The sequence below is a fragment of the Leptosomus discolor genome, chromosome 24 (assembly GCF_034619465.1).
Source record: "Leptosomus discolor isolate bLepDis1 chromosome 24, bLepDis1.hap2, whole genome shotgun sequence".
NCBI classification, from domain to species: domain Eukaryota; kingdom Metazoa; phylum Chordata; class Aves; order Leptosomiformes; family Leptosomidae; genus Leptosomus; species Leptosomus discolor.
Window position 1 is genome coordinate 8,571,513 of NC_141414.1, and position 26,933 is coordinate 8,598,445.

At 64.0% G+C, this 26,933-nt stretch overlaps 2 protein-coding genes across 5 annotated transcripts; one reads left to right on the plus strand and one right to left on the minus strand.

Moving 5' to 3' along the window:
* Window positions 1–2,763: 2,763 nt before the first annotated feature.
* On the minus strand, window positions 2,764–7,132 carry FGF22 (fibroblast growth factor 22). The gene is made up of 3 exons (XM_086477646.1): window positions 6,889–7,132; window positions 3,247–3,350; window positions 2,764–2,958 (listed from the first exon to the last, which is right to left on the minus strand). The coding sequence occupies exons 1-3, from the start codon at window positions 7,130–7,132 to the stop codon at window positions 2,764–2,766; spliced, it is 543 nt and encodes a 180-aa protein (XP_086333772.1).
* A 618-nt stretch (window positions 7,133–7,750) lies between these two features.
* POLRMT (RNA polymerase mitochondrial) lies at window positions 7,751–25,522 on the plus strand. Of its 4 annotated transcripts, none has more exons than XM_086477642.1 (22): window positions 7,751–7,823; window positions 8,572–8,664; window positions 9,347–9,678; window positions 9,811–10,143; window positions 10,498–10,628; window positions 13,384–13,570; window positions 14,045–14,194; window positions 14,359–14,526; window positions 14,862–15,032; window positions 15,751–15,990; window positions 16,232–17,005; window positions 17,211–17,333; window positions 19,266–19,388; window positions 20,360–20,539; window positions 21,317–21,403; window positions 21,705–21,818; window positions 22,499–22,548; window positions 22,811–22,909; window positions 23,251–23,323; window positions 23,818–23,900; window positions 24,433–24,527; window positions 25,293–25,522. In XM_086477642.1, exons 1-22 carry the CDS (start codon window positions 7,766–7,768, stop codon window positions 25,340–25,342), a joined length of 3,714 nt encoding a protein of 1,237 aa, XP_086333768.1. In that variant the 5' UTR covers window positions 7,751–7,765; the 3' UTR covers window positions 25,343–25,522. The 4 variants fall into 4 exon arrangements, with proteins under 4 accessions (XP_086333768.1, XP_086333769.1, XP_086333766.1 ...); XM_086477643.1 differs by having other exon boundaries at window positions 7,766–7,823; window positions 24,457–24,527; XM_086477640.1 differs by having other exon boundaries at window positions 7,766–7,823; window positions 9,347–10,143.
* The last annotated feature ends 1,411 nt before the right edge of the window (window positions 25,523–26,933 follow it).

Sequence of the window (26,933 nt, forward strand, 5' to 3'; positions counted from 1 at the left end):
ATATCCAGGTGTGTTTGTGACTCGGTTTGTGACAGAGCTGGAGCTGGGAGAATGAAAAGAATGTGACCGGCGCGGGCAGCGACCTACCTGCTGCCGGGGTCTGCGCTCCCCTGGGCCGGGAGGCGCCAGAGGGACAAAAACCTGGGTCCCCTTGGTGCCGTCACCGAGGGCCTTCGGTTTTGGTCTGGTCACGCTGAACCTCCAGCGCAGCCTCGCCAGCTCCGAGAGAAGCCGAGTCAGGAGCCCGGGCAGGGCCGCGTCCTCGGAGGAGCTTTCGCGGCAGGAGGAGCGAGGCGGCGGCGTGTGGCTCCGAGGCACCGGCTCGGCTGGCGTGGGACAGGTGTCAACTGAGGCCCCTTTCTGTTGGGGGGACTTGGGGCGGTCGGGGGGTCTCCCTGACCCATTCCCTGGGTGCTCCAGGCCGCAGGTCAGGACCTCGCTGTGGCAGAGCAGGAGATGGGGAACCTGCCCCTGCGGGCGCTGCCCAGTGCAATGGACGGAGGGTTCCCCGGCTCGGGAGCCTCCCTGCGTCTTCTCTGGCTTTTTGGGCCCTGTGAGCCGGCCGGGAGTGCCCGGGGAAGGTGCAGGCATCTCTCCCCGGTCACTCAAGGTCCTGGCACCAGCAGAGCTTTGGTGACCCTCTCAAAGCAGCCTCACGCAAGGACTTGGCCCTTCCTCCCGAGAGCTCTCGGGGAAGGCACGTGCCTCCCGTAGGAGGGGAAGGCAGGTGCCTTGGTCGGTGGTCCTTGAGCTGTTTTGGAATACAAGAAGAGACGTTTTGTTGGAGAAAACGTCCCCGGCATGGATGGCAACAGCCTTTGCCAAGCCTGCCGGGGCCACGCGGCCGGCGCTGAGCAACTCTCCTGGAATGTTTTTCCTCCTTGGCTTTGCCAGCGCAGCCAGGGCAGCCCAGCGGCGTCTTTCATCTCGGCGGGCGGATGCCTGCGGGACGAGGGTTTATCTCAGGACTGGTATATCAGGGTTAATAGCTCATCCTCCGCCGGAGGTTGAGCCAGAAGCTTCTGCCACCAGGAGCCTGGGCTTGGGAGGTGGGTGGCAGCAGGAAGGTCCCCGGCAGAGCCTGCGTGTGCCCATCGGCTGGGCCGGCACGGAGGAAAGGCTTTGCTGTTTAGTCACCAAAACACAACCCGGGAGACCTGGAAAAACCTTCCTTCTCCTGCCACGTTTCAGCTGCCGGCTGCGGTGTGAGGCTCCCGCCTCCCCTGGAGCTTGGGGGGGCGATTTTTCACGTGTGAGCGGTGCTCGGGGCGGGTTTCGAGTGGGCGAAGCGAAGCCCGGGGTGGGTGTGTGGCTGCTGCCACTCGCCTGGCAGGGCCTCTGGGCCGGGCCAGGGCCGGTGCTCACCACGGTCACCACACGGTTAACGCGGTGGCTGTTCCCTCTCGGGCTCTTGGAGCTCGTTGGGTAAGAAATGGAACGAGTTTGGTGGTTTTCGCTGGGGCCATCGCTCACGTCTGACGTGACAAAGTGACCAGGCTGCGATGCCTCACCGCGGCGGGTGCGGAGGGCGGCACAGGAACGTGCCCTGGCCGGGAGGCCGAGGCGTGGGTGCTATTTCTGGTCGTCCTCCCCTCCAGGCAAGGGGCTGGCCCTCGCCACCGCCGCCTTGCCAGCTCCATCTCTGCTGGGGAGGATGTGGCAGGGCTGGGCTGAGGCGGGGGCAGGCGGGGGGCTGGATGCCCCGCTGCGCTTCAGGACTCGATCCAGGGCGTGGATCGGGCACCAGCCGCTTGAGTGGGCATCTGTGGCCCAGGTGCTCCCACTGGGGACAGGTTCTCCAGAGCAGGTCTGGTCCCTTCTGCTCATGAAGTCCTGGCTCGGGGTCCGCGTGGGGGTGGGGAGCAGCGTCTCAGCTTCCCCCCAGCCAGGGGCAGCCCAGGGCAGCACCTACCCGAGGGTCCTGGCTGGCTCCTGCGGTGCTCCTGCGGCACCCGGTCCCACAGAGCCCACTGCAACGCCGCAGCAGGACACTCGGCTGCGACTGGGCTCTTGCTCTGGCACCAGGGACCCTCTCGACCCCTCATCCCCCTCTGCCTGCTCCCTTGGGGTCCCCAGGGCTTCATCCCCTTGCACTCCCGGGGGATGCTCCCCCTCGGAGCAGCTGTGCTGCTCTGGCTGTGCGTCACGCGTGCAAGCACTTCCCTGCGGCACCAGAGCAGGGTCCGGCCTCTCCCCCACCGGCAGCTGCTTTTCCCTGTTCTCTCCTTCGTGCCCCTGAACAGCCATCGCTGCGGGTGAGGGTTTGGGTTGGGTGCGTCTCTGCCGGTGAGGGTGTGGGTCGACGAGGAGCTGGACACGGCGAGGGACTGTCTGGGCTCCCCACCGGCGGCAGCAGGGACGACGCTGGCGGCTGCAGCCATGACCCCAGGGAAGCCGACCCCAAGCCCACCATGGAAGCTCTGACACTCGCTCCCCGTTCCGTACCATGAACCAGCTTTAATTGCCACGGGTGCTGGGGCACAAGACAAACACAACCCCCCCGGTATGTCCCAGCCCCGTCCCAGCCCCTGCAGAGTCGCTGTCAGCAGCACCGGCTGCACCGCGCTGGGTCTGCCTCGGCGGGACGGTGGGGAGAGCCGCGTCCCCGCAGGCTGCGTCTGGAGCATCCGCCTTCTGCATCCATCCTCCGCCGCGCATTTAAAAATAAAACAATAAATAGCAAAAAAATAGATATGTACATAAATAAAATAACCCTTTTTTTCCGCTTTTTCCTACAGGACGGTCCGGAGCCGCCCGCGGGGCTCAGCTGACGAGCATGGGGAGGAAGTGGGTGGAGAGGTGCTGCCGGCGCGTCTTGCCCCCTCGCTGCGGCCTGCCCTTGCTATTGAGCGAGAGGAACATGGGGCGGCCCCGGTGCCGCCAGCGCAGCGACGCGTAGGTGTTGTAGCCGTTCTCCTCGATGCGCTCCGTGAACTTGCAGTTGGGGCTGAACTCCTTCTGGCAGGAGAGGGAAGGGGGTGAGGGGAGGCCGCGCTCGGCCGGGGCCCGTTGTCGCCCTGCTCCAGTGGGGTCCGGCCCCGAGAGCGGGGCAGGGCAGGACCCCCGCTCCTCCCCGGTCCCTGGAGGGCAGAGGGGCTCTGTGGGTGCAGTCCCCTGCTGGGGAGCAGGTCAGAGCGTGGGAAACCAGGTCCCAGTCAGAGTGTGGGTTTGGGACCCCCCGTTGCAGCTCTGCCCTGCGCCTCTGACCCCGGTCCGGTCCCTCCCGGGAGGCAGCGTCCGACCTACCGACCCGTAGAGCCTCCCCTGCTTGTTCATGGCCAGGTAGAAGCCGGTGTGCACCGCCCGGATGGCCACGACGCCGACACGCACCGACCGGATCTCGACGATGCCTGCGGGACAGGGAAGCGCCGCGGTGAGCCGGGTAGGGACGGGCGACCTCCCCGAGGGGCCCTGCCCCGACACCAGGTCTGTGGCTGCAAAGTGCCTCCCTGGCAAGACGGGGCCGCTGACCCTCGCCCAGCACTGGAGCAGCCGGAGGGACGGCGGGAACAAGGGCTGCAGCCTGAGCCGGGAGCGGGAGGAAGAACCTCTGATCCGGGGAGGATTTGATCTTTACTCCTCTCCTCCCCAGGGCCCAGCTGCTTCCCAGGAGCCGGGCTGCGCGGGAGCGATGCCAAGCACCACCTTGCCCGGAACAAACCTCTGCCCGGTGCCGACCTCACGTTTATCCTCCCCTCGTTGGCAGCGCTGCCCACGCATCTGTCCTGAATGTGCCGGCGGTGCCCTGGGGACCCGACCCGCCTCTCGCAGCGCCCAGCCCCCCGCCCGCTCAGGGCACCGAGGCCAGTGTGGCCCTTGGACGGGCAAAGTGTGCACGGGGCTGGCAGTGACGGCGCACAGCCGGGTTACAGTGGACGGAAGGCACCCGGGCAGAGGGGGTGGGAATGCGGCCGGGACGGTGCTGCCTGCGGATGCCAGTGCCGATCACCCGGCTGGCACAAGCACGGACACGCGGCCCTGCACCGAGGACCATGGGCAGGAGGGATGCGCAGCACTGCAGGACGTGGGGACAAGCCCAGGAGGCGGCTGCAGCCGGGCTGTGAAGCCGCAGCGGGGCTGGTGTGCGTGTGCCCGGCCACGAGCTCCCGGCGCAGCCGCTAATGGGAAAGGCATGTGGTCGGACCAGCGGCTTTGACAGGGGAAACACCCAGAGCATTGTCAGGGCCTCTGGATTCCTGCACCGCCTCGCGCCCCGCCAGCCCGGAGTGCCGCTGCCGGCCCTGCCACCCGCCGGGCACACGGTGCTGCGGGAAGGGGAGAAGGAGTCTCCAGTGGGCAGAGATGCAGGCAGGGCAGCGGGCAGGGTGTGAGCCGCAGCAGGAGCCGCCCATGGGCACCGCTGCCGGGGGCTGTCCCAGCCAGCTGGGATGGGAGGATGTGTGGAGGCTTTGGCTGGCAGCAGGACACACAGCGCAGGGGGCTGCAGCCCCTGGGCAGGGGCTTTCACCAGGCATCGACCCCCTGGCCGAGCGCCTGCCTGGGGGCACTCATGTCCTAGCTGGGAGGGACAGGGTGGACGTGACAGCGGGGCAGCATGAGGGCTCCGGAGTGTTCGGCTCCTTGGGGCCAATGTGTAAGAGGGGATTTTCAGCCCAGCTGCCTCGGTGCTGCCGCCAGCACCCGGCCCGGCACCCACCAGGACCCGCAGGGCCCGGCCCAGTGAAGCTGTTGATGAGCAGCAGCCACGGGGAAGGGCTGAGCGAATGCCTGTGAATCCACCCCGCTCAATCACCCGCTGGACCTGCTGCTATTTATAACAAAGGACTTCTGCTCTTCTAGAAATAACCCCCTGTTGCTGTTCCCGGTGCCTCAGCTGGCTCTGCCGTGCTTTGCTCGCAGGTGCCCGGCCAGTGCCTGGCTCTGCGCAGGGGGACAGGTCCCTGTGGGCACACGGCGGCAGCCCGGAGGCAGCTCCCAGTGCTCCCAGTCTCACACCCTCAGCCCCAGAAGGGTCCCAGGGAGGCTGGGGCAGACGCAGGGCTCAAGGCAGGCAGACCCCCTGGCACCCTGCAGCCCCTGGCAGGGCTGGTCCGGTGGCTGCGGCGAAGGCTGAGGAGCAGAGCCCGAGCCCAGCCCAAGTGAAGGTTATCTGCCGTGCCGGCAGCCAGAGCGAGCCCCGTGCGACAGCCTGGAGCTGCTCCACCTGCCAGGCCCCGCTGCCACCTGGCCGAGGGAACGTGTTGGGGCGCTTGGCGCTGGCAGCGCGCCCGGTCGGGACTCCCGACAGCCTCTGACACCGCAAGAGGGTTCCCGGGGCTGGGCTGGGCTCCCTCGTCCTGCGGCTGGCTGGGTGACGTCCTCCTGTGCTGGCCAGAAGGGCAGCCCCCGCTGCCACCAGGACATGGGCAGGGGGATGCTGCTCCCGTCTGCAGCATCGTTCCCACTCCAAGCACTGACACTCTGCCAGAGCCCCCCGGGGATGCTCAGGCATCGCCCCTTCCCAAGGACCCCAGCATCCCCACCCTGTCCAGCCACTGCCCTGCCAGCCTGGTGCCCCCCTCCCTGTCACAGGGTGCTGGGACCCAGCGCCCCAAATGGGCTGATACCACGGGCGCCGAAGCTGGGCTTGCAGCCATGGCCCTTGCTGCAGCCACACGGTGGGTGCCATGTCCCCTCAGGACCCACAGCGCTGTCACCTGGAGGGGGCCAGGGTGGCAGCAGGCAGCTGTGGAGCCAAGGCAGGATCCCAGTACCGGGAGCACCCTCTCTGCTGGTTCAGGGACCCCAGTGCCAGCCTCCGCAGCCGCCTCTTCCCACCACCACACGCGGCTGCTCCCAAGGGCTGCAGGGTGGAGCAGACGCAGCCCCAGCCCCAGGCCTAATCCTGCTGCTCGTTCCCAAGCTCCGGATCACAGCACAGCCTGGCCATCGCCCACGTCCCACAGCCTTCACCCTCTCCGTCCCCCCCGGGATGTGCTGCCCAGCCCCGTGAGCCCCCTCCCGGGCCCCTCAGCAGGACCAGCCCGTGGGGAGGCTGCAGCGAGTGCCCCCCTCTGCGTGCTGCGGCAGGGGCTGCCGGCTGTGCCCACCCGGGTCCCTGCACAACGAGTGTCCCTGGGGTCCACGCGTGCCCTCGCACTGTGCCGAGCCCTGACCTGCGCTGCAGGACGCGGATACCCTCTGGTCCTCCCCGACGGGGCTGCTCCCCTCTCCCACACCAGCCTCATGGACGCTCGGTTCTGAGACCAGCATCGCCCCAAAGTTTCCTCCTTCCCTCCTCCTCCTCAGCCTTTATCCCCCACAGCGCGTTGACACGGAACGATCAGACCCCCCCCGTCTGTGCCGCTCGAAGACATCCCGAGATGCAGGGCAGGGGACGCAGCCCCCCTGGCTGCCCCGGCAGGACGATATGCACCGAGGGACTCCCCAGGTCACCCCGGGCACTGGGCAGAGCTGGCAAAGCGACACCGAGTCCGCCCCCGGAGCACGCCGGTGTCCCCGCACCCCGCATCGCTCCCGCAGTGCGGCGGGCAGCCGAACCCCGGGAAAGGGGCTCCCGGGGGCGCAGGCAGCAGGAGCCGTTCGTGCGGAGCGAGCTGCGTGCCCCGGCCGGCCGTCTGCGGGGCAGCGGGGACAGCGGGACAGCGGGGACCTGCGGCTCCCGCATGGCCGGCGGAGACGCCTCGGCAGAGTCTTTCGCCGGGCGGGAGGAGCTGCGGGCGCTCCCCGGGGCCGGGCACACCGGGGTCCCGCCGCCATCCCGGGGCGCCTCCATCCGTCCAGCCTTCGCCCCTCCACTCCCGGCCATACCCTCCGCCCGTGACCGGCCGCGGCACCGCCCGCCCCTGACTCTGAGCTCTCGCCTCCCGGGGGCGGCCCCAGGCGCCGGCTCTCCCCGGCCCCGGCCCCGGCCCCGGCCCCACTCACTGCCCGGCCGCTCCCTCCAGCGCGTCCCCTCCACGCCGCCGCCGCCGTCGATGCGCAGGAAGAAGCGGGTGGCGGAGAAGAGCCGCCGCCAGCGCACGTCGCCTTCCAGGTGCCCGTAGCTGCGGGGGGGGCGCCGGCCGCCCGGGGCAGCGCTGCCCGCCCCTGCCCCCGGCCCCGGCCCCGCCAGCACGGCGAGCGCCCCGGCGAGGCAGGCGGCGAGCGCGGCGGGGCCCCCGCGCCTCATGGCGGCGGGCGGCGGGCGGGCGGCGGGGCGCGGCGGGCGACGGGCCATGGCCGCGGCGGCGGCGACCGGCCCCGACGGCGCGGGCGGCCCGGGCGCGGGGCGAGCCGGCGGGCGGGGCGGGGGCGGCGGCGGTGGCGGCCAATGGGCGGGGCGGGGCGGGGCCGAGAGGCGGGGCCTCCCATTCATCAACTGGCGCCCCGACGGCTGTCCCGGATCCCCGTCCCTCGTCGCTTGGATGCGCTCGCAGGGCGCCCGGTTGGGGGGCCGCACGCTCCGGTCGCTACTGGCTCTCGGGGCGGGCGGGGATCGGGGCTCCCCGGGGGGGGGCATGGGGCTCCCGTGGGCCTGGCCCCGGGCCCGGGGGCGGTGTCCGTCTGCGGCCCGGCCCGAGGCCAGCCAGGGCCGGGAGGGGCGCGGGGCAGCGCCGTGTCCCAGCGCCGCGATCGCCGGGCTCTGCTCCCGTCGCGTCCCGTCCCGTCGGGGCCGCCGCGGCCGCCAGGGGGCGCGTGGCGCGGCCGCGCTGCACCATGGGAGCTGTAGTCCGGCGAGGAGGGACTCCCGCTCCCGCCGTGCGTCGCGCGGCGCCTGCGCAGTGGTGGCGCGCGGCGCGGCATGGCGGCGTAGCGTGGGGGAATGTCGCTGCTGCGGCTGCGGGCGGCGCTGCTGGGCCCGGCCCGGCTCCGCGGGGCCGGTGAGCGGCCGGGGCGGCCGGGAGCGGGGTCAGAGCGGGGCCGGGCCGGGCAGCTGGGCCGGGGGGCGGCGCTGGGGCCGCGGGGTCCCGAGGGAGCGGAGCGGGGGCGCCCCGGGGGTCCTGCCCCTCACGCCCCGGGGCGGAGGTGGGGCTGCGGGGTCCCGGAGGCCTGACCCCGGCCGTGGGGACGGAGGTGGGGCGGTGGGGGTCCCTGTGGTCCTGAGCATCCCTCCCAGGGCAGAGCTGGGGTCGCTGGCGTCCCCAACCCTCCTCCGCTGGGACAGAGCTGGGGACTGTGAGGGTCTTTTTGCGCCGTGAGCCAGGGATAGAGATGGGGGCTGTGGCCGTCCTGGGGCACTGGCATTCTCTAAGGGTAGAAATGGGGGTCTTTGGGGTCCTGGCCCTGCTGTGGGATAGAGTCTGGCTGCTCTGGGGGCTGCTGGGTCTTGCCACCCCGTGCAACAGCGCTGGGGTTTGTGGTGTCCCTGGGGTCGTGTTCCCTCCAAGGGGTTAGTGCCAGGGGGTAAGAGGGGTGTCCCTGTCGCTTGCTGGCACAGCTGCCCCCCTGCCCTGCTGTGACACTGCTGCTGAAGTTGCTGGGACCTGCAAGCTGAGCAGAGAAAAGCTGCTCGCCCTCTCCCCTCTGCGCCCACCCCACTGCCTGGCTGGGTCCCCGCTGTGGGGCTGTCAGTGGTGTAAGGGGAGAAGCCTCCTCTGACCTCCCCCTCTTTGCGTCTTTTCCCTGCAGGGATCCCATGGAGCGTTCTCAGGAACTACTCCGCCAGCGCCAAGGAGAAGGCAAGAAGAAATGCCGTCTGCGAGAGGACAGAGCTTCTGGAAGGTGAGTTGGGGAGGGCTAGGAGAGCTGCAGGGGTTTCCCTTGTTCAGTGTCCTGGAAGGTTTTCTAGGAGTCTTCTCGTTCTGTGTAGCCATAGAGAAGATATTTGGGACTGGAAATACCTGTAGCCTGGGCAAGGATGGGGGGGCTTCCCATGGGCTTGCTGGCCTCCCTGAGCAAGTTCTGTCCTGTTGTAAGGACCTGGAGGCCCACCCTACTCGCAGGGAGTGTTGGGTTGCTGTAAAACATCCTAAGGGATGGTAGAAGAGTTCCTCCAGGGCGTGCGAGGGCCCTGCAGACTGACCTGGAGCGTGCTGTGGCTTTGGGCTCTCTGCCTGGGTGAGCTGAGGGCATGAGGTCCTTGGAGAGAGGCTCAGCGAAGGGACCAGGCAGCCGGGCTTAGACAAGCATGAGCTGGTGCTTCTTCCCTTGCAGTGCCATTGTTGGGTTTCCCGGGATGCTGGGCTGGGCCACAGCTCATGGGTGGATCCCAGAAAGACAGTGGTCAAAGCAGGTGTGATTGCTGGGAGCAGGGCTGGCCAAGGAGGGAAGAAGTCCTTGTGTGCACCCTCTTTTCCTGAGCCTGTTCCTGGGCAATCCCAGAGGCGAGGCCCTGGGGTAGGACACAACCTTCTGCCATGCCTTACATCCCTTCACCTCTCCCTGGCTTTGTGTCCCCTGGCAGTGCTGAAAGCTCGAGTGAAGCAACTCCAAGCCAGTAACGTCCCGGAGGTGGCAGTCAACAAAGTGGAGCTGGCCTCGCTGGGGAGTGACAAGTACCTGGACCCGCTGCAGAAAGTGGTGGCTCCCGTCCCCGTGGAGGAGCAACCTGCTCCCAGGGGAAGGGGTGAGGGCCCGGCCCGTCCCAGCAGCTGGGTCGAGAAGTCAAAGAAGGAGATGTACACCCGGCAGCTGAAGCTGGAGCAGAAATTGTCCCTCACTGCCTCCCAGCTGGCTGTGGAGGGCCAGGCCAAGGCGAAGACTAAGGCTAAGGCCAAGGCGAAGACTAAGGCAAAGGTCAAGGTGGAGGCGGAGGCCAAGGCAGAGGCAGAGGCCAAGGCCAAGGCAGAGGCAGAGGCCGAGGCCAAGGCCAAGGCAGAGGCCGAAGCCAAGGCTAAGACTGAGGCAGAGGCCAAAGCTAAAGCCAAGAAGGATCTCAAGAGCCCAAAGGCTAAAGTGGCTGTTGCCTGGAGCCAGAGCCCCGCTGGCTCCCGCGGTGTCTACGCCCGCAGCAAGCTGCGGGTGGCGGCCATGAAGGCGCGTGCAGAGGTGCAGAGGCATCCGGGGGTGCCGGAGGACAAGGACAGCAACCACTACAAGGTCCTGCAGCAGACCATCCAGTCCAACCTCGAATGCTTCCTGTTCTTGCAGCAGCCAGAGGAGGCCGAGAGGTTTCTTCGCTTGTGCCGCAGGTCCTCCGCAAAGAGAAGGCTTTTGAACGTCAGCGCGTACAACGTCGTGATGCGCAGCTGGGCGAGAAAGGTACCGAGCCGGGGGCTGCTGCCCTGCTCTGGCTGTCGGGACTGCCGGGTGGCCGAGGGGGGCTGGCTCAGGAGGAAGAGCCTCGTGCTTGTGGAAGCAGTGGTTGGGGTTTTATATGTTTGTCCGTCTGCCTGCAGCTGATGTTCAAGGAGGGCTTGGCTTCTGCTGAGAGGGACAGAGCTGGTAGGAGGCCACTGAATCAGGCCGCTGATCCCTGTGAGGTGGCTTTGAGGGGAATTATGGGATGGGGCAGGATTGAGGTGCTTAAATTTGAGCAGGAGCGGAGGGGCATGAAGCTGTGACTTGGGGCTGCTGGCGTCTGTGTCCCCAGTCCCCTTCCCTTCTCCTCCACAGGGCTGCTTGCAGCGCATCAACCGGCTCTTTTCCCTGCTGGAATCCGTCGGCCTCCGGCCCAACCTGGACTCCTACGCAGCCGCGCTGGAGTGCATGGGCCGGAACCAGTCGCCCACCAAAACCATCCGGAGGTAACGCGCTTCGCCTGCCGCAGGGGGCTGCATCTTCACAGCCTGCTGCTTTGCTGCGCTGGGAGAACTGGGAGCTTGCTCTGGGGAGAAGGTGCGCTGGCCCAGGGTGGGGAAGACCTGCCCCTGCTGCGTGCACAGCGAGATGCTCTGACCCATTTCTTGTGGCCCGATTTAGGAGCGGGCAGGGCTCCGCAGCGGGCCCTCCTTGCCACCCCCAGCTGCGAGGGAGTTTGTCTGAGATCTGGCAGGGAAAGGAGCTGTAGGAGGTGGGAACAGCCTTGCTGCTGGCCAGAGCTGGGAGCAGCTTCTCTTCAGTCAGGTACTCCTTGGTTCTGCACCCATCCTGGGCGTCTCTCTCCCGCTGGTCCCTCCGTCACTGCCCAGTAGCAGTGGCTCCTCCGTTCGTTTTTACAGCACCTCCGTGGAGTTTGCCCTTCCTGGTAGGCTCAGCCAAACAGCTGGTTTTTGCAGGGTGCCAGGTCTCTGGAGGAGCACCATCGGGAGATTGAAGTGGATTTTGTGGAGCGTATTGGGCAGAACAAGCGTCACCCCCAAAGCGAGGAGCTGAAGGAGCCCTGTAAATCCCGGCGGCCGGGCCTAGGGGCAGCGCTTGGGTCTGGTAGCGCAGCCGGCTGCCTTGCCCCGGGGGATGGAGAAAGCTTTCTGGTGATCTGCTAATGCTGCACAAACACCCTTGGGTGGTTCAGGGATTTATCACTGGCCTCGTGTGTCCCTTGGCTGGCTAACAACTTCTAGATGCCTCTGAGTCCATGTCTTGCAGTCAGCTGATTTGGAAGGGGCTGGCATTGGCTTTGCTGCCTGGGCGTGTGGGTGTCGCGTCAGTTCAGCAGTACACCCGCGGGGCTGGCTGCGGGCAGATGTTCATAGCACCCCTGCACGGATTTGGCAACCCCAGCCCTCGCCGGGGCGTGTGTGTGTTTCTCCAAACTGTTTCTCTTCGCTGGTGCTGGAGGGGGTTATGAGCTCTCGCTTCCCTTCCGACCCCAAACACGCAGCGGCGCAGCCTGGAGCACTGAGCCTGTGCCGGGAGTGTGTGAGGTGGGGGTTGCTTGTGTTAACTGGGCTGCTGGGGGGGGCTTCTCAGGAAGGGTGGCTCTGCAGAGGTGTCGAGCTGTTGGCCACTGAAGGTCCTGCCTGCTCCCAAACGTGCCAGAAGGCAGCTGGGGCGCTCGCCGCAGCAGGGTTCACAGCGTGGGGCAGTTCTGTCTCCGGGCGCCGTTTGTCACCTCTTGGGCTCTTAATGCTGTCCCAAAGCTGCCAGGGGCTCCCTCCTGCCCGCTTTGCTTTCTGTGGCTGATGGAGGCCTGGCTGGTGCCGGTGTCACCGGGGTCTGCCTGCCCTGCCTGCGGTGTCGCCCGGCGCAGGCCAGGCCTGTCGGCAGGTGGGGCTCTGGGCTCTGCTGTGCCCTGCGTCCCGCTCAGCCCGGCAGAGCCAGGGGACGTGGTCCCGCAGCATCCCCTGGGCTGGGCAGCGGGAGGTCTTGGTGCCTGCAGGGGATTCTGGTCCCCGGCTGCGCTGGGGGCTGCAGGGAAGAGCTTCCTCCTGCGGCCGCTCCTGGTGCTCGGGCTGTTCCTCCTGCAGCCCTGCGAGCAGCGCCCTGGCCCCCGGGCTCGGTACGTGAACCGCAGTCCCCTGCCCCTTTGCCCAAGCTGTGACCAGCCCCGTGGGTCGCCTTGTGCTGCCAGGCTGGAGGGGAGAGCAGGGGTTTTTGAGGGTGAAGGAACCTGCGTCTTTTTTGTTCGGTCTCCCAACAGCAGCGGAGCTCAGTCTCGCCCCCCGAGCGTGAAGGCGAAAGCCGCCTGCTCAGCAGAGGTGCGGGCTGGAGGGGTGGGTAATTGATCGCTGTAACCTGAGGCCCGTGACCTTGTCAGGACGGGCTGTGCTCTGGAGGCAGCTCCCACCCCAGCAGCTCCTGCAGCCCTGCAAGCTGGCTCCTGGCTGTGTGCGGAGAGCAGGGAGAGCTCCCCTGTTCCCGCAGGACAGCGTCCTGCTGCCCGGCTGCCCGACAGTCGTGCTCTTGGACTGGGGCATCTGCCTTCCGCGGGTTTCCTGGTTATGCCCGTTTCTGCACCGTTCTTCCCCCGTCTGGGGCTGGGCAGACATTGGCGCGGTCAGGCACAAGTTGCTGCAAGGCTTTCAGCGGTTGCTGCATGGAGTGCTTTGAGGTGCACGCAGGAGAAGGGAAGAGGCAGCCCAAGGGCAAGGGCATGAGGCACATCCCTCTCCCGGGGCCTGTCAGAGCCTTTCCAGAGAGTGTGGGAGGTTGCACCCTCCTGCAGCAGCTCTGGCACAAAGGGTGGCACAGAGGAAGGCTGCTGGGACCCACTCGGCATGGGGAGGCCCCACTAGCCCTCCTGGAAAGGCCTGGAGCCATGTATCAGTCTCCTGCCCTGTGCTCAGAGCTAATTCTTGGTGGGTGCCAGCTCCCGAGCCCTGCTTTGGGAGAGGGTTTTGCTTTTGTGGCTGCCAGGGGTTTGGGAGGGGTGGCTCTTCGTCCTGTTGTGTGTCTCACGTGGGTCCAGGTGACGCTGTTCAGGGCACAGACAAGGAAGGAAAAGCCTGATACAGTCAAGACTCTTGATCCTCAGAAGGACTCACCCTCATCCATCTCTACTTCTCCGTGCTTAGTCTTCTGTTTAAAAACTTTGTTCCCTGCCTCGTTATACGCTGATTTCTGCCCAACGTGCACAGTCCCCTGTGAAAGATTAAGCCTATCTTATCTGCCCCTCCTCAGGTGGGTGCAGCAGCTGAAGGACGATGGCTTCCATGTGGATGAGCTTTTCCAAAAGTGCCTGTTTGAGGAAGATGAGAAGGAGAAGGTGCTGGAGGCCATCAGGACTGTCCAGCCCAACTACCAGCTGCCCCCTCCACCCAGCCCTCAGACCTGCAAGTCTTCTCTGCTCAAGGACTTCTACTCCAAAGTAAGCCCCAGAGCTCAGGGATGTCTTTGCAGCTCAGAGGTGTGGGAGATGGCCAGATAGTGTCCTCAGGTGTCCTCAGGTCCAGCCCAGGACTGTAATACGGGAAGAACTTTTTAGCCCAATCTCTGCTCGGTAGCCCGTGCAAATCGTCAGAAGCCTTACCAACAGCGTTACGGAGGAACAGAGAAGCTGAGCGCTGGCAGGGGGGGCTGGAGATGACCTGCCTGCACTGGGGGGCATGCTTGGGGGGGATACGTGACCGTGACACGGGATCAGAGCAGCCTCTGGAGAGGCCTGTTACTCCAGACTCCCTGGGATTTGCCAACCAGAGACCTCAGAGCTCTGGACCCAGAGGTCCCAGAAAGGTGCCTTCAGCAGGGACCCATACCACGTGCCTCTTGCAGGGGATCTGAGAGAATGAGCACGTCTTCTCTTCCTCTGGCTTTTGGCACTTACGGCTCGCTCTTATTGCAGGAGAACATGGTGCCATACCGCAAGCTGGATTTCTCTGCGCAGGAGCTGCAGGAATGCTTTCAGCAGCAGCTGGAGATGGAGCTGGACAACACCATAACCATCGAGTCAGTGGAGGCAACCAAACCTCTGACCCCGCAAGCCATTAAAGCGGTAATGCTCGGGGAGTCTGGGGGCTGCATGTCTGGAGGGAAGGGGGGCAGTTCACCCCCCAGGACCCGTGGGGGAGATGCGGAGATCGGTGGTCCAAAGAGGGGGCAGCTCGCCTGGACACACTCTCACCACAGCGTTGCTGTCCTGCTTCCGTTTCTGTGCAGCGCGAACTGCTGGCCACCCTCCGGTCCCAGTGGCACGACTCCCTCCTCCAGGCCCTGCGGAAGTCGAAGCAGAGCATGTCCAACCCCAAGAGCGCGTCGCGGTACAACATTCTCTACCCGTACATGTGCCTGCTGCCAGATGAGGAGTATGTGGGCATCATGCTGCAGGTAGGACTGTGCCCTGCCCTCACAGAGCCGCAGGAACAGGGCTGCCCGGACAGCCGTAGGGCTGCCACACAGCACTGATGTCCTGCTTGGGCCAGCAGCATCAGAACATGAGCCTCAAAGCTTGCCCAGGTTGTTAGGTGCAGGCTCTGTCTGCTCCCTGTGCTGAGCCCCCGCTCTGTCCTGGCCGTGTTTCCTTCATCATCACCTGCTCAGTGTTGTGGGAATTGGCATCTTTCTGTGCTGCCCGTGCAGGGGCTTTAAATCCTGCTCAGTCTGTCTGCTCCGTCTTTCTGTTCCTCCCTCCTTAAGACCCTCTTTGCCTTGCCCGTTGCCAGATCCTCAACACCCTCTCTCCACAAGGAGAATCCCTGGCTGTCTTGGCCAAGGAGCTGGGCTCCAAAGTCTACAACAGATACGTCACCCAGAGGAAGCTGTGCAGCCGCCAGCTGGAGAAGGTGCAGGAGGTCTACAAGGACTACATCCACCTGCTGGCAAAGGACAGCCAGGTGGGTCTGCCTGGGAGAGGGGGGTCCTGGGGCCTGCAGGTTGCAGAGCAGCAGAGCAGAGATGGGGCTAGGCAGTTTGTCCGTCCACCTCCTCGCAAGCACGAGGTCCAGGTTCTGGGAACCTGCTGCTGCAGAGGCCACCAGCACCAGTAAGAAGACCCCATTTGACACTCCACAGGCCCCCTGCCCCATGGCGACAGGTTGGTTCTGGCATCGCAGCGGGTGTTGCTGAGCTGGAAGGTTTTAAATACACCGAGTTGATCCCTTGGAGCCAGGCGTCCCGTGCGGAGGAGCTCTGGTGCTTGAGGAGGGTGCGCTCTGCAGGGCGGGATGGGACGGGAGAAAGGGGCCAAGGCCACCGATTTGGGAAGTTGGAGGGCAGGAGGAGCAGGTCGTTCCCAGAGCTGTGTGCGCATGGCATGGCAGGGGAAGGCAGAGTGTCAGGACGGTGTGGGGACAGGGTGTCGGCACGGGGTGCGGCAAGGGGAAGGGCTTTGCAGTGCCGCTGGCCTGGCCCGCAGCAGGAGCAGGTTCTCGCCGTCGGGCTTGCCGCAGCCACGTTAGCAGTCCTTCCCCCAAATACACCCCAAGGAGGACCTCACAGGGACACAGAGACAGGAGGGTCTTTCTCAGAGCCATGTTGCAGGTACATAGATTCCATCCAGGAAAGCCCCTGGGAGCAGCATGGCTGACCTGATTTCCTCCTTCCACCTCCCAGCCCAACAAGTACTTGCCACGGGAATACTGGGATAAGCTGGTGGCAGAAGCGGGCTTTGGGCCTTCCCTGAACTTGAAGGACTGCAGCTGGTCATACATGCTCCTCATGCGCCTGGGCATGCACATGCTGGAACTCCTGGTGCAGGCTGTCAAGGTGCCCAGGAACACCCTCAATCCTCGCCTGGAGCCCAAACTTATCCCCGTCCTCTACCACATCTACTCCTTCCGCAGCAGCTGGCAGGTGAGCCTTGTCCTGGGGGCTCTGGGACTGTGTGGGTCACCTCTTCACCCCCTTTGCAGGGCCCTTTTCCCTCCCTGCTTCCTTTCCTGCTCAGGGGTGTGCGGAGGAGCCTCTGGTTCTGTGGGGACAGTGTCAGTACTTGACGTGATCCTTAGGTAGTGGCTGACTGAGCACGTGCTCTTCCAGGCTCCAGCCCTAATCCTCTACTGCTGACCTTGCCCTCTCTGATGCTCCTCTCCAGGTTGGGCTGATAAAGCCCCATCCCATCTTCTCCCAGATTGTGTCAGACGCTGCGGAGACCTTGCTGACCTTTAACTCCTCCGCCATACCTATGCTGTGCCCCCCGGTGCCCTGGACCTCCCCCCATTTTGGTGCCTTTGTCCTGAACGACACCATGTTGATGCGCTTTGTGGATGGAGCCATCCAGCACCAGCTGCTCCTGGAGCAGTGTCCTCCGGTGAACCTGCACCCTGTGCTGGATGCCCTGAACGAGCTGGGCAACTGTGCCTGGAAGATTAACCAGCCGGTCCTGGATATCATCATCTCCATCTTCAATGACAAAGGCAACGAGAAGCTGGACATCCCACCGCCCATCTCTGAGGCCCCCAGGCCTCCTGCCTCTTCCAGCAATTCCTCTACCAAGTCTCAGAAGCACGAGCTGTTGCTGTACAAGAAGAAGGCGGCTGAAATGCACAGCCTGCGCATGGATGCACTCTATAAGCTCTCCATCGCCAACTATGTCAGGGACAAGGTGTTCTGGTTTCCTCACAACATGGACTTCCGAGGCAGGACTTACCCTTGCCCGCCTTATTTCAACCATCTCGGCAACGATGTCACCCGGGCCATCCTGCTTTTCGCAGAGGGAAAACCCCTGGGGCCCAAGGGCCTTGACTGGCTGAAGATCCACCTCATTAACCTCACGGGGCTGAAGAAGAAGAACGACTTGCAGGAGCGGCTGGAGTACGCCAATGAAATCATGGAGAAGATCCTGGACTCGGCAGACCGCCCGCTCACGGTACGTGGGGAATGGCTGGCAGGGCTCTGCTCGCTCTTGGGGTGGGGTGGTGGGACGCTGCTCCGCGGGGGAGTAGGAAGTGGAGGCCTGGTTTGGGGAGGTGCCTTGCCCGTTCTGTCCCGGGAGGGCAGGGGCTCCTGCCTGTGCACTGGGGTGCCACGGGAGCGCTGCCTGCTCCTACCAGCGTGCGCTTTCCTGTTCCCAGGGCAGGAAGTGGTGGATGAACACTGACGAGCCCTGGCAAGTCTTGGCGTGCTGTATGGAAATCGCCAAAGCCTCAAGGTCCCCAGATCCAGCAGCCTACATCTCTCACTTCCCAATTCACCAGGTAGGAGCCCAGCAGATCTGCGTGGCCCGTGTGGCTGAGCCGGGGGAGGAGAACAGGCAGCGCAGAAAGCTCAGGGCAGGGCAGAAGCATCCAGGTCTCCAGCGCTGCATTTACTCTGCCACGTGGCCAGGCTTTCTGCACCGCGGGAGCGCGGTCCACAGGCGTCTTGCCTTGGGAACTCCGGTAACGTGCTGCTGCGTGCAGCCGTGAACGAGCCAGCGCGGTCAAGTGCTGCTTTGCTTCCTTTGGCTGGAGCAGAGCCTGTCTGGGAGATCGTGGTCAGCTGCCCACAGGGGCAGAGCCAGGCCAGTCTTGCCTTCCCCAGCCGCGGGATCAGGACTGGAAGTCAGCTCGATGCTGGCTGGGTGGGATGTGGTGTGGTCCCGTCTGAAATGCTCAGGGCTGTGCTGGGGCTTGGGGGGCCTTTGCTCCACTCCTGTTCTGGGGCTGGAGCCAAGCAGCTCCGCAGGAGCAAAAGATGGGAGAAGAAGGGCGGTGACGTGGCTGCCACCACGTGCCCTGTCCCTGCTTGGTCCAAGACATGCCCATGCCCTGAGCGGGGCAAGTGCAGTCGCTCGGGGGCAGCTCAGCTCCCTGGAGGCATCTGTCCTTCCCGGCCGCTCCCGTTCGCCAGACTCAGCCCTTTCTCCCTGCTGCGTCCCAGCAGATCTGCAGCTCTCTGCAGCCGCTGCCCAGCCAGCTATCTGTCTGCACTGATAAATCCCCTTGCTGCACGGGAGACAATGATTAATTGTTTTCCTGGTGAGAGGGGTTTGCTCATTAGTCTCATCAGAAGATCAGATGGCCATAATGAAGTGGGGGGAGGAGCACGGGGGTGTATTCTGCCAGTAGCGATGGTCTGGAATATGTATGAGACAGTCTAAACTGATATTGTTATGACAACAGGAGATCAAGAGAGCAGTTGGGGGTGTGTGGAGGGTGCCGTTAATGAAATTCCAGCAAGGACTTCTTCTGGAGGGCACCCGAGTCTTTTTCCAGTTGAGTCATCAGCGCTTGGTTAATAGAGGCAGCTCCTCTGCCGCGGCAGGGCTGCCGGAGCCCTGTCAGTTCTCGGCTCTGCAACTTGCTGCACTGCAGGGTGCGGGGAGGAGGGGAGAGGAGAGGAGGATTGATCCTGCCGGCAGCTGCCGGCTCCCCTTCACCAGGCAGAGCCCAAGCACAGGAGGAGCAGGGACGGCCCAAAGCAGCAGCACATCTGTGAGAAGCGTTTCTGGTGCTGCTGGTTGGGGAACAGCAGGACCTTCCCGCGCCATCGTTCAGGTCCTGCCTATCTCATCCAAGCTGATCTTGGTCCCAGGAGGGCTGTCGGGGCAGCTGCTGTGACAGATTGGTCAGCGTGCCTCTAGCTGCAGCTTTGGGAAAGGCTGAGTCGGAGCTGGTTTCTGTCAGGAGGATGTTTTCATCAGCCACAGAGCGGAGGCAGCACAGCTAGCTCCAGCCTTGGAGCCAGCCCTGGCTTGCTGAGTGGTCTTCAGCTTGGCCTGCCTCTGATCCTGCTCCTGGCTTTTCTGAGGTCGTTTTGACTGCCAGCTCTTGGGGCTTCTTTTAGCACCCCAGGCAGATTTGTTGTTTTCCAAATGTTCTGTTTTTCAGTGTTTCGACAGAGCTCTGATGCCTTTGAAAATTCACGAAGGGGGCAGTGTGATGTGGGGTTTTCCTTTTTTAAAACCTCATAGGCAGCAGCAGTTAGTGGTGAGACCCAGACAGGAAAACTGGCCAGAAGGAAAATGGAAACTGGTGTGGCCCTGCCCACTGCTGGGAGGTCAGCTGCAAACCTGTCTGAAGAGAGGGGTCCAAGTGGCAATAACCTTCTGTGCCAAGCGTATCCGTGCTGCTGAGCAGGGGCGGGGGAGCAGGGCTCCATGTGCACGCTGACACCTTGTTGTCACCCTGCTCTTTTCCCACCCGCAGGACGGCTCTTGCAATGGTCTGCAGCACTATGCAGCTCTTGGACGGGATCTTATCGGCGCCGTCTCCGTCAATCTGATGCCCTGCAGCGTCCCCCAGGATGTCTACAGTGCGGTGGCCCAGCAGGTGAGGCGCAGCAGGGACACGGGGAGGTGTCCTCTTGGACCTGCCTCCCCCCCGTGCCAGTGTGTTGCACAGGGTCACTCCAGGTCCCAGGGAGAAAAGGTCGAGGTAAGACCAGCGCACAGAGGGCGGGGGAAGCGTGAGCTGGTCAGAGGCAGAGTCGGTCCCTCCCCGAATTGGAACCACTGCAGCAGCTGCAGTGAGGATCTGGCTGGAGATCTGTCCTCATGGAGGTGGCTGTGGGAAATCCACTGGGATTTCTGCTGGGAGAAGTAGGGTAGAGAGGTGGAAGAGAGCAGAGAGTATTCCTCATCTCTTGGCCACGGCTGGCTGGCCCACAGGTTATGGGATTTTCTTTCTTTGAGCTGGGTAGGAGGGAGAGGGGAGAGATTCAGCCTTTGGCACTGCTGCTTAGTCTTCAGTTTTCTTGGCAAGACATGATGTGAAATGAGCCTGCTGGGAAGTGTGCTGAGATCTACCAGACTCCCCTGACTGGCATTGAAGCCCTGGCTCTCCCTTCTAGGTCTCAGCCTGTTCTATCCAGGGAGCACAACGTCAGAGGGCGGGGGGAGCACACCGGGGGTGCATGGCTTGCTCAGAGTTATCATTGAGGGTGGTGGAGGCAGGAGAACCCGAGTCCTGAGACACAATCCCAGTGCCATGTCCTTGTGATGTCCGGCACCACCCAGCTGCCAAGTGCCGCTGCTCTGCTGAGGCAGCAGCGGAAGGCTCTGCTCCCCCTGGGCACGGTTATCTGTGAGACCCGGATCCCTCTTGATTCCTTCGGCAGATGATCTGTGAACTGGGGCTGCTGCAGGGGGGCTGCGGGGTTGCTGGTGGGACTTGAGGCCGGGCAGCACCCAGCTGCGAGGGTCTCATGGGGTTCCTGCCCCTGACCCTCCCCAGCCGCGGAGGGGGCTTGGGCCAGCGCGGCTCGCAGCGGGGCCGACCTCCCGGGGCACTCTCCTCCTCAGGTGGAGGAGTTCCGGAAGAAGGATGCTGAGCAGGGGGTGAGGATCGCCCAGGTGCTGCAAGGCTTCATCAGCCGCAAGGTGGTGAAGCAGACGGTGATGACGGTGGTGTACGGTGTCACACGCTACGGCGGGCGGCTGCAGATAGAGAAGCGTCTCAAGGAGCTTGACGACTTCCCTGAGGTAGTGTGCCTGCCCCGGCCTCCCCCAGCGGGGTTGTGCTCAGCTCTCAGTCCCGGCTGGGACACGTTACCTGCACTGCCCTTCCTGGGGGTTTCCTCCCTGCCTTGCTCTCTCCTGACCCCCCCCAGATCTCAGCTAGTGGGGGGACGTGCAGGACTGAGCCCCCCATGCCTGTGCCAGGCTTGTCCAGCCTGCAGCAGAGCTGTCTGCCAGCACTTGTGGGTGGGGAGGGGTTCTTCAGGTAGGGCTGCTCCTCCTCCTTCCTGGGCCCAGCTTGGAGGCGTGACAGCCTCAGCTGGTGTTTCAGATGCAAAACAAGGTTTGTGGCTGTGCTCTTCCCTCTGGAAGTGGCCCTTGTCTCCAGTAGAGCTCCCGGAGGCTTCCTCCTCCTGGCGCTTCTTTCTTGTTCTGTGTGCCCACCATGAGACAGTCCTCGCTGAGTGGGTGATTTGCTGTGGCAGGTTGGTGCTGGGAGTGTTTCTGCTGTGTGTTGCATTCCTGGGGCAGATGGGGCGGCGAGAGCCTCCTGTTCATCCAGGGATGTTACACAGGGATCAGCCTGTCCTGGACAAGGAACCGTCTGAAGTGCTGATCTCGGCCTCCCCCATCACGACCCACAGCCAGCTGGCTGCGACAGCTCAAGACTTAACACAGTCTGTGATGGAGGCGATTTTGAGGGAGCAGGGAGATGCTCTTTTAGCGCGCCCTACGTCGCTTTGCTTCGCGTCTTTTGCTGCCCCTTTGCCTGACCCCTCCCTCTGCCCCTGGTCTGTGCAGGAATACTTGTGGGAAGCGTCTCACTACCTCGTAAGGCAAGTGTTCAATGGCATCAAGGAGATGTTCTCAGCGACTCGAGATATCCAGGTAAGGTGCCTGTTGCCTCTTACCTCTCTCGGCCTTTTCTTCTTCCCTGGCCCACTCATACATAGACCAGGGGATGCTCCATGGGGAGGGACGGTTCTTCTGGGTCCTGGCCCAGAGAGGATCCTCCTGTCCCAGCCCAGAGGTGTGGGATTGTGCCTGCTGCAGGGCCAGACTCCCCTGTAAGCGCTGCGCTGTCACAGTCGGCGGCAGGAGTCTGGGTTGCCTGTGCTGGGAGGGGATGGGGTGTCCCAGCAGCCCACACTAATCCGGCTGCTTTCTTCCCTGCTTCCCTCTGCTAAAGAACTGGCTGACGGAGAGCGCCAAGCTCATTGCCAAGTCGGGACAGACAGTGGAGTGGGTCACGCCGCTGGGTCTCCCCATTGTGCAGCCCTACTATCGATCCAGGCCCACTGTGGTAAGTATCTGGTGTGCAGGACCCATCTGCCCTTCCCTCTGCCGTGGTGGGGAGCAGGGAAAGGAGAGCCAGGCTTCGAGGCAGCAGGCTGAAGCCTGGAAGGTCGGCACTGCCTGCGGGTGGGCCCGCAGAACAGGTAGGATTTGTGTGTGCAGGCACATCCTGCAGCCTCGTCGCTCCCTGCAGAGACTGGAGTGCGTGGGTGGGCTGGTGAGGAAGCTCTGCTGCTCCCGTCCCACGCAGGCAGCTGGGGCACAAGCCCGTTCCCTGCATCCACGGAGCCTTCCTCAGGGCTCGCGTGATTCAGTCCCGCTGCTCTCGTCTCCCACGCGCTGCTGCGCTGACTCACGTCTCCCCAGCCCGTCGCATCCTCGCAGCCGCTCACCTCCAGCAGCCCTTCTCTTGGCCCCGGCGTATCGCTGAGGAGGGGTGAAGGATGCCCGCAAGATCCTTGGGAGGGGAGGCAGGCGAGGTGTCCCTGAGGGGCGACAGCTGCCGTGGTGACGGGGGTGCCCTGGAGAGGTCCCTGCCCAGGCCCCGCGTCGCAGCCGGGGACATTTCGTGCAGAGCGGCTCTTGGTCGGCGCGATCCCCTCTCCAGAGGCGCGGGGCAGTGCCGGGCGCCTTGTGCTGGCCGGGCAGTGCCGTGTGGCAGCTGATCCCCTTTCTCTCTCCCTGCAGCTGAATTGCAGCATGCAGAACTTGAGTGTGAAAAGCTCCCACAGCAACCAGTAAGTATGAAACCGTGGTCTTTACTGAGCCCCTTCTATCCCCAGCCTGGGCTTTGAGGGCAAAACCTTCCCATCAGTGGAAGGTGCCAATGAGTGCCAAAGTTCCTGGTAGCCCCCTGAGCTGCAAAAACCAGCCAGAGGAGCCCCTCCAGGGCTGCCCCCGTCAACCCCAGCACTCTGCTCGCACTGGCTCTGTGCTGGCACTCTCATCCTTCACCCTGGAAGTGCCCCAGCTCCTCCCGTCTCCCACTCTGTGCTGCAGGAAGCCTGACACAGTGAAGCAGAGGAACGCCTTCCCACCCAACTTCATCCACTCCCTGGACTCCACGCACATGATGCTCACGGCTCTGCACTGCCTCAGGTAGGGAGCAGGCAGCTGGGGCCCTTCCCTGGCTCCGGGTCTCACCCTCTGCTGGGAGAGCGTCCCCAGGGCAAGGTGTGGGATGTGGGGAGAGAGGTTTCCCTGGTGGGTGGGGGTTTGGGGTTCCTGGCAGAGAAGGGATGAGAAGAGGCAGCAGGGCAGGGACAGGGAGGTCATGGGGTTGGCCATCTCTCTCTGAAGATCTGCGGGTGCTGTGCAGGGACTCCCCCTCCTCACATGGTCCCTGTGTATGTCCCAGCAAGTGGGTCTACATGGGGTAGGGGATGCTGCGGAGAGGGGGCTCTCAGCACTGCTTCATGGCACCTTCTGCTGCCTCCCAGGGAGGGTCTGACCTTCGTCTCAGTCCACGATTGCTATTGGACTCACGCGCTCACCGTGGACGTCATGAACCAGGTAAAAGTGTCCTCCCGGGTCCCTTGTGAGCAGGGATCTTGCTGATCTGTCCTCTGGGCACTTGCCAGCCCTTCCCTCCCCTGGGCTTTGCTCCATAGGCTGGTTTGTTTGCCCAGGCGAGATGAACCTGGGGTTCTTGCTGGCGGTTGCAGCTGGTTTCCTAGGGCCGTAGCCCCATCTGCCCTCACCCTTCAGGGAGTGTGTGGGGGAGAATCTGAGCCGGTAAATCAGTGCTAAACATGGCGCCTGGCAGAGTCGGTGCCTCTGTCCTGCCCTGAGCGCTCTTGTACAGTAGATCGATAAGTGGGGGTGGGCCTCTGCTTCCCCCCTCCCCGGGCTGATTCCCTTCAGCCTTGTCCAGCAGCCCCCCCTTCCCACTCTTCCCCGCTGCTTTCCCTGCCCCTCGCCTCTGACCTGTCTTGGCTGAGAAGCACCGAGGGGAAGGAGGGGAAAACGCCTCTTAACCTGCGACTCGCCGTTTTTCCCTGGATCAGATCTGTCGGCAGCAATTCGTGGCTCTGCACAGCGAGAAGATCCTGCAGGATCTGTCCGAGTTCATGCTGGAGAAGTACTGCAGGTATTCCTTGCCTGCTGGCGAACCCGCACCACGCTCCCTCCTACCCGCACCGCTTCCCCGGGGGTGGTTGTGACCAGATACTCGTGGGTTGTGTCATCTCCCTGGGGTTGCTCTGCAGGGAAGTGGTGCTTCCTTCTTGACTGACGCCCAAATTCCCCCGGTGTGAAAAACGAGGTGTCTGCATCCCTTTGCTACAGAACGGAAGGAGGATTTGGTGCTTAAATCCCTCGGTGGGCCTGGGACAGGCCGTAATGTCTGTGCCTTGGGTTCCCCGCTGTGCGTGCGGCATCAAGGAGCGGTGAAGATGCACGTTGGGTCGGCCCAGTGCGTGGCCCTTGGTTGCCACCGCAAAGCCAGGCGGCACAGACCAGCCCGATCCTGGGCAGGGTCTGTAGATGCCTCAGCACCTGCCCGGGGCTGCTGCAGCAGGGGCTGGGCTCCTGCTGCGGGACGTGTAGTGAGTTTTGGAAGAGCCAAATCCTGTTGTCGGGGCAGAGGAGGGTGCACCTTCTCCCGGAGCTCCCATGCTGAGCTGCTTTCCTTCTGGTCCATCCAGCCCCGGCAGAGAGACCAGAGCCCTGTGGCAGAAGAAGCTGATGGAGCAGCTGTCGAGTGTCCCCAAGACAGGTAGGAGCACAGGACAGGAACTGCAAGGAGACCAGGGGAGCGAGGTGGAGAACGGCCCCCAAAATCGCTGACCTCATGGGCTGTCTGAAGCTGGACGTGGTGAGGGTCTGGCCCCGTGCTAAGGCTGTCCCCTGTGCTGGGCAGCAGAGCCATGGGGCTGTGCCTTAAAACATTCCCCTGGAGCCTCCCTGCAAGCGGTGCCTGCCTTCCCCGGAGCTGAGCCCCTGGGATTTCCCCCAGCATGACCCAGCTCATCCCATCCTCTGTCTTGTTGTTCCTTTCCCATCTGTTTCCAACCACGAGGCATTAGCCCGGGGATGGGAGCGAGGCACTCGGCAGGATAATTGCCAGGATCTAGATGATACACATGCAATGGGATTAAGGCAATTAGTTTAACTCCTTCTAATCTCTGGGCCCTGCCTCTGCCAGACCATCTGGCTAACCTTTGTCCTGCCTTCGCAGAGCGGCACAGGCCAGCGCTCCGCTGCGGTCAGCCCCGGAGGCGGCACAATCCGGTGGCGGGGATGGTTCGTGCCCCGAGGCTGCCTGCTCCTCTCTTCCTTCCCGGCCTTGCTGCCCTTCTTGCACTTCCCACCGCTGTCCCAGATAAAGCCGGGGGGACCTCAGTTCCTGCTGTCTTGACCCACCCCTCAGCAGGGGCTGAGCTGAAGCAGGGCTCGGGGCAGCTTCTCTCCCAGTTGCCCCATCCGCCCCCTGCCCCGACCCCGCTCCTCTCTGACCTCTCCTCTCCCTCCCTTCCCCCAGGCGAATTCAACCTGAAGGAGGTGATGGATTCCACCTATTTCTTCAGCTGAGCCCTGGCAGCCAGCGGGGCCCCGGGCTACCTCTGGACTGCCGACTGCTGCGGTAGGCACTGGCCCACGAGGCTCCTCTGTCCTGCGTCTCATGGGCAAAGCGGGTACGGCTGCCAGCCCAGCAAAGGCACCCGCCCGCCACCGAGTTGCTGGGGCAAACTGGGACTCTGCGAGGAACGAGGGGCGGGTGGGGGACGGGGTGTCTGCGCTGTTTGCTGTTACTGCCTCCATCCCAGGCAAGGGGAGAGGCATCGAGCCCTGGGGAGGGTGTGGGGCCGAAGGGGCGACGGTGGACGGGGCAGGCTCCCCTCAGTCCTCACCCTGGCACAACGTGCCGGCCCCCGCTGTGAGCTCCAGAGCGGGCCTGGGCAGCGCCGGGCCGGGGCTGCCGTCCCTCTCCAGCCCTCCCCACCGGCGGGGCTCAGACCCCCTGGAGCTTTAGGCTTTGCCTGGGGGGGCCGGCAGCAGCCGGAGCCTCCTGCCCGCTCTGGGCCTCGGGGCAGGCGCTGCTCTCCCTGCCCTGCTCTAGCTCCCGGGCGCTGTCACTGCTCTCCTGTGGCACAGCCTCTGCGGCTCCTCACTCGTTTGTTTCCAGGGATCGGTTCCACTTCTGCTTGCTGGGTCTCAGGCAAGGAAAACTATGAACACAGGGATGGAGGTGTACAACACTGTAAATAAAACGTTTTTTGAAATACTAGATGGGAACACGGTCCTTCGCATCTTTGCCCAAGGTCTGCGGAGTGCCTGGGCTCTTGCCTTGTCTTTCTAGGAGTCCGGGGGAGGTGGGACCTGTGTCTGCCCAGGCTGCTGCTGTTTTGCTGACTCCATGGGTTTCAGTTATTCACAGAGGTGTCACATTCTGGAACTGCTTTTGTAGCAGAAACAGAGAGAAAACTTTCCTGCAGCAGGAGCAGGGCTCGGGCAGAGGCCGACTGCAGCTGCCCGGCCCTTGCATTTCCAGCCAGGAGCCTCTTGTCTCACCGAGGCCTTCCAGCCCCCCTCTCGACAGGGCTGCAGCAGTTTGGGGATCTTGGGGCTGGAGCAGTGTGTTTGGCCTGGCTCTCAGCTGAGCCCTATACCTACTGGCTCCAGTTCACAGCCCGCTCCCAGCTCCTTCCTCACTCCTGCTGGAGCAGGGACACAGCCCTGCCAGCAAGGGGAAAGGTTCTCGGAGAAGGCGCTTCACCTTGTCACTGTTCTGGCAGGGAAGCAGCTCTTCAAAGGACAAAGCTGCCTCCTGCAGCCCGGCCTGGGGCTGTGCCCGGTGGCAGAGCTCCCAGGGCTGGGCAAGGAGCGGGAACAGCCGGAGCCGCGGCAGGGAGGGACGGTGGCGAAGAAGCAGAGACGGAGTCGTGCGTAGCTCTGTCAGTTGCTGACGTTTATTGCACAGGATGGGCTGGATGGAAAGGCGGACGCTTGGAGCGGGGCCCTGTCCCCCCGGCTGCGCAGCTACAGGGCGCCGGGCTGGAGCGGGGCCCCTCGCTCGCAGCCGCTGCCTACATTCAACGTGGAAGGCTCCAGAGTGCGAGCAGAGGCCTATGTGCGCACACACACACTCACACACACGTGTCCGTAGGCGCACACACGCGCG

Coding starts and splice junctions, on each gene's coding strand:
- FGF22 (XM_086477646.1), bottom strand. CDS start 7,132: ATGAGGCGCGGGGGCCCCGCCGCGCTCGCCGCCTGCCTCGCCGGGGCG. Junction 3,351..6,888: donor CTGGAGGGAGCGGCCGGGCA/GTGAGTGGGGCC, acceptor CCTGTCCCGCAG/GCATCGTCGAGATCCGGTCG. Junction 2,959..3,246: donor AGGGGAGGCTCTACGGGTCG/GTAGGTCGGACG, acceptor CTCTCCTGCCAG/AAGGAGTTCAGCCCCAACTG.
- POLRMT (XM_086477640.1), top strand. CDS start 7,766: ATGTCGCTGCTGCGGCTGCGGGCGGCGCTGCTGGGCCCGGCCCGGCTC. Junction 10,144..10,497: donor TGCGCAGCTGGGCGAGAAAG/GTACCGAGCCGG, acceptor TCTCCTCCACAG/GGCTGCTTGCAGCGCATCAA. Junction 20,540..21,316: donor AGCTTGACGACTTCCCTGAG/GTAGTGTGCCTG, acceptor TGGTCTGTGCAG/GAATACTTGTGGGAAGCGTC.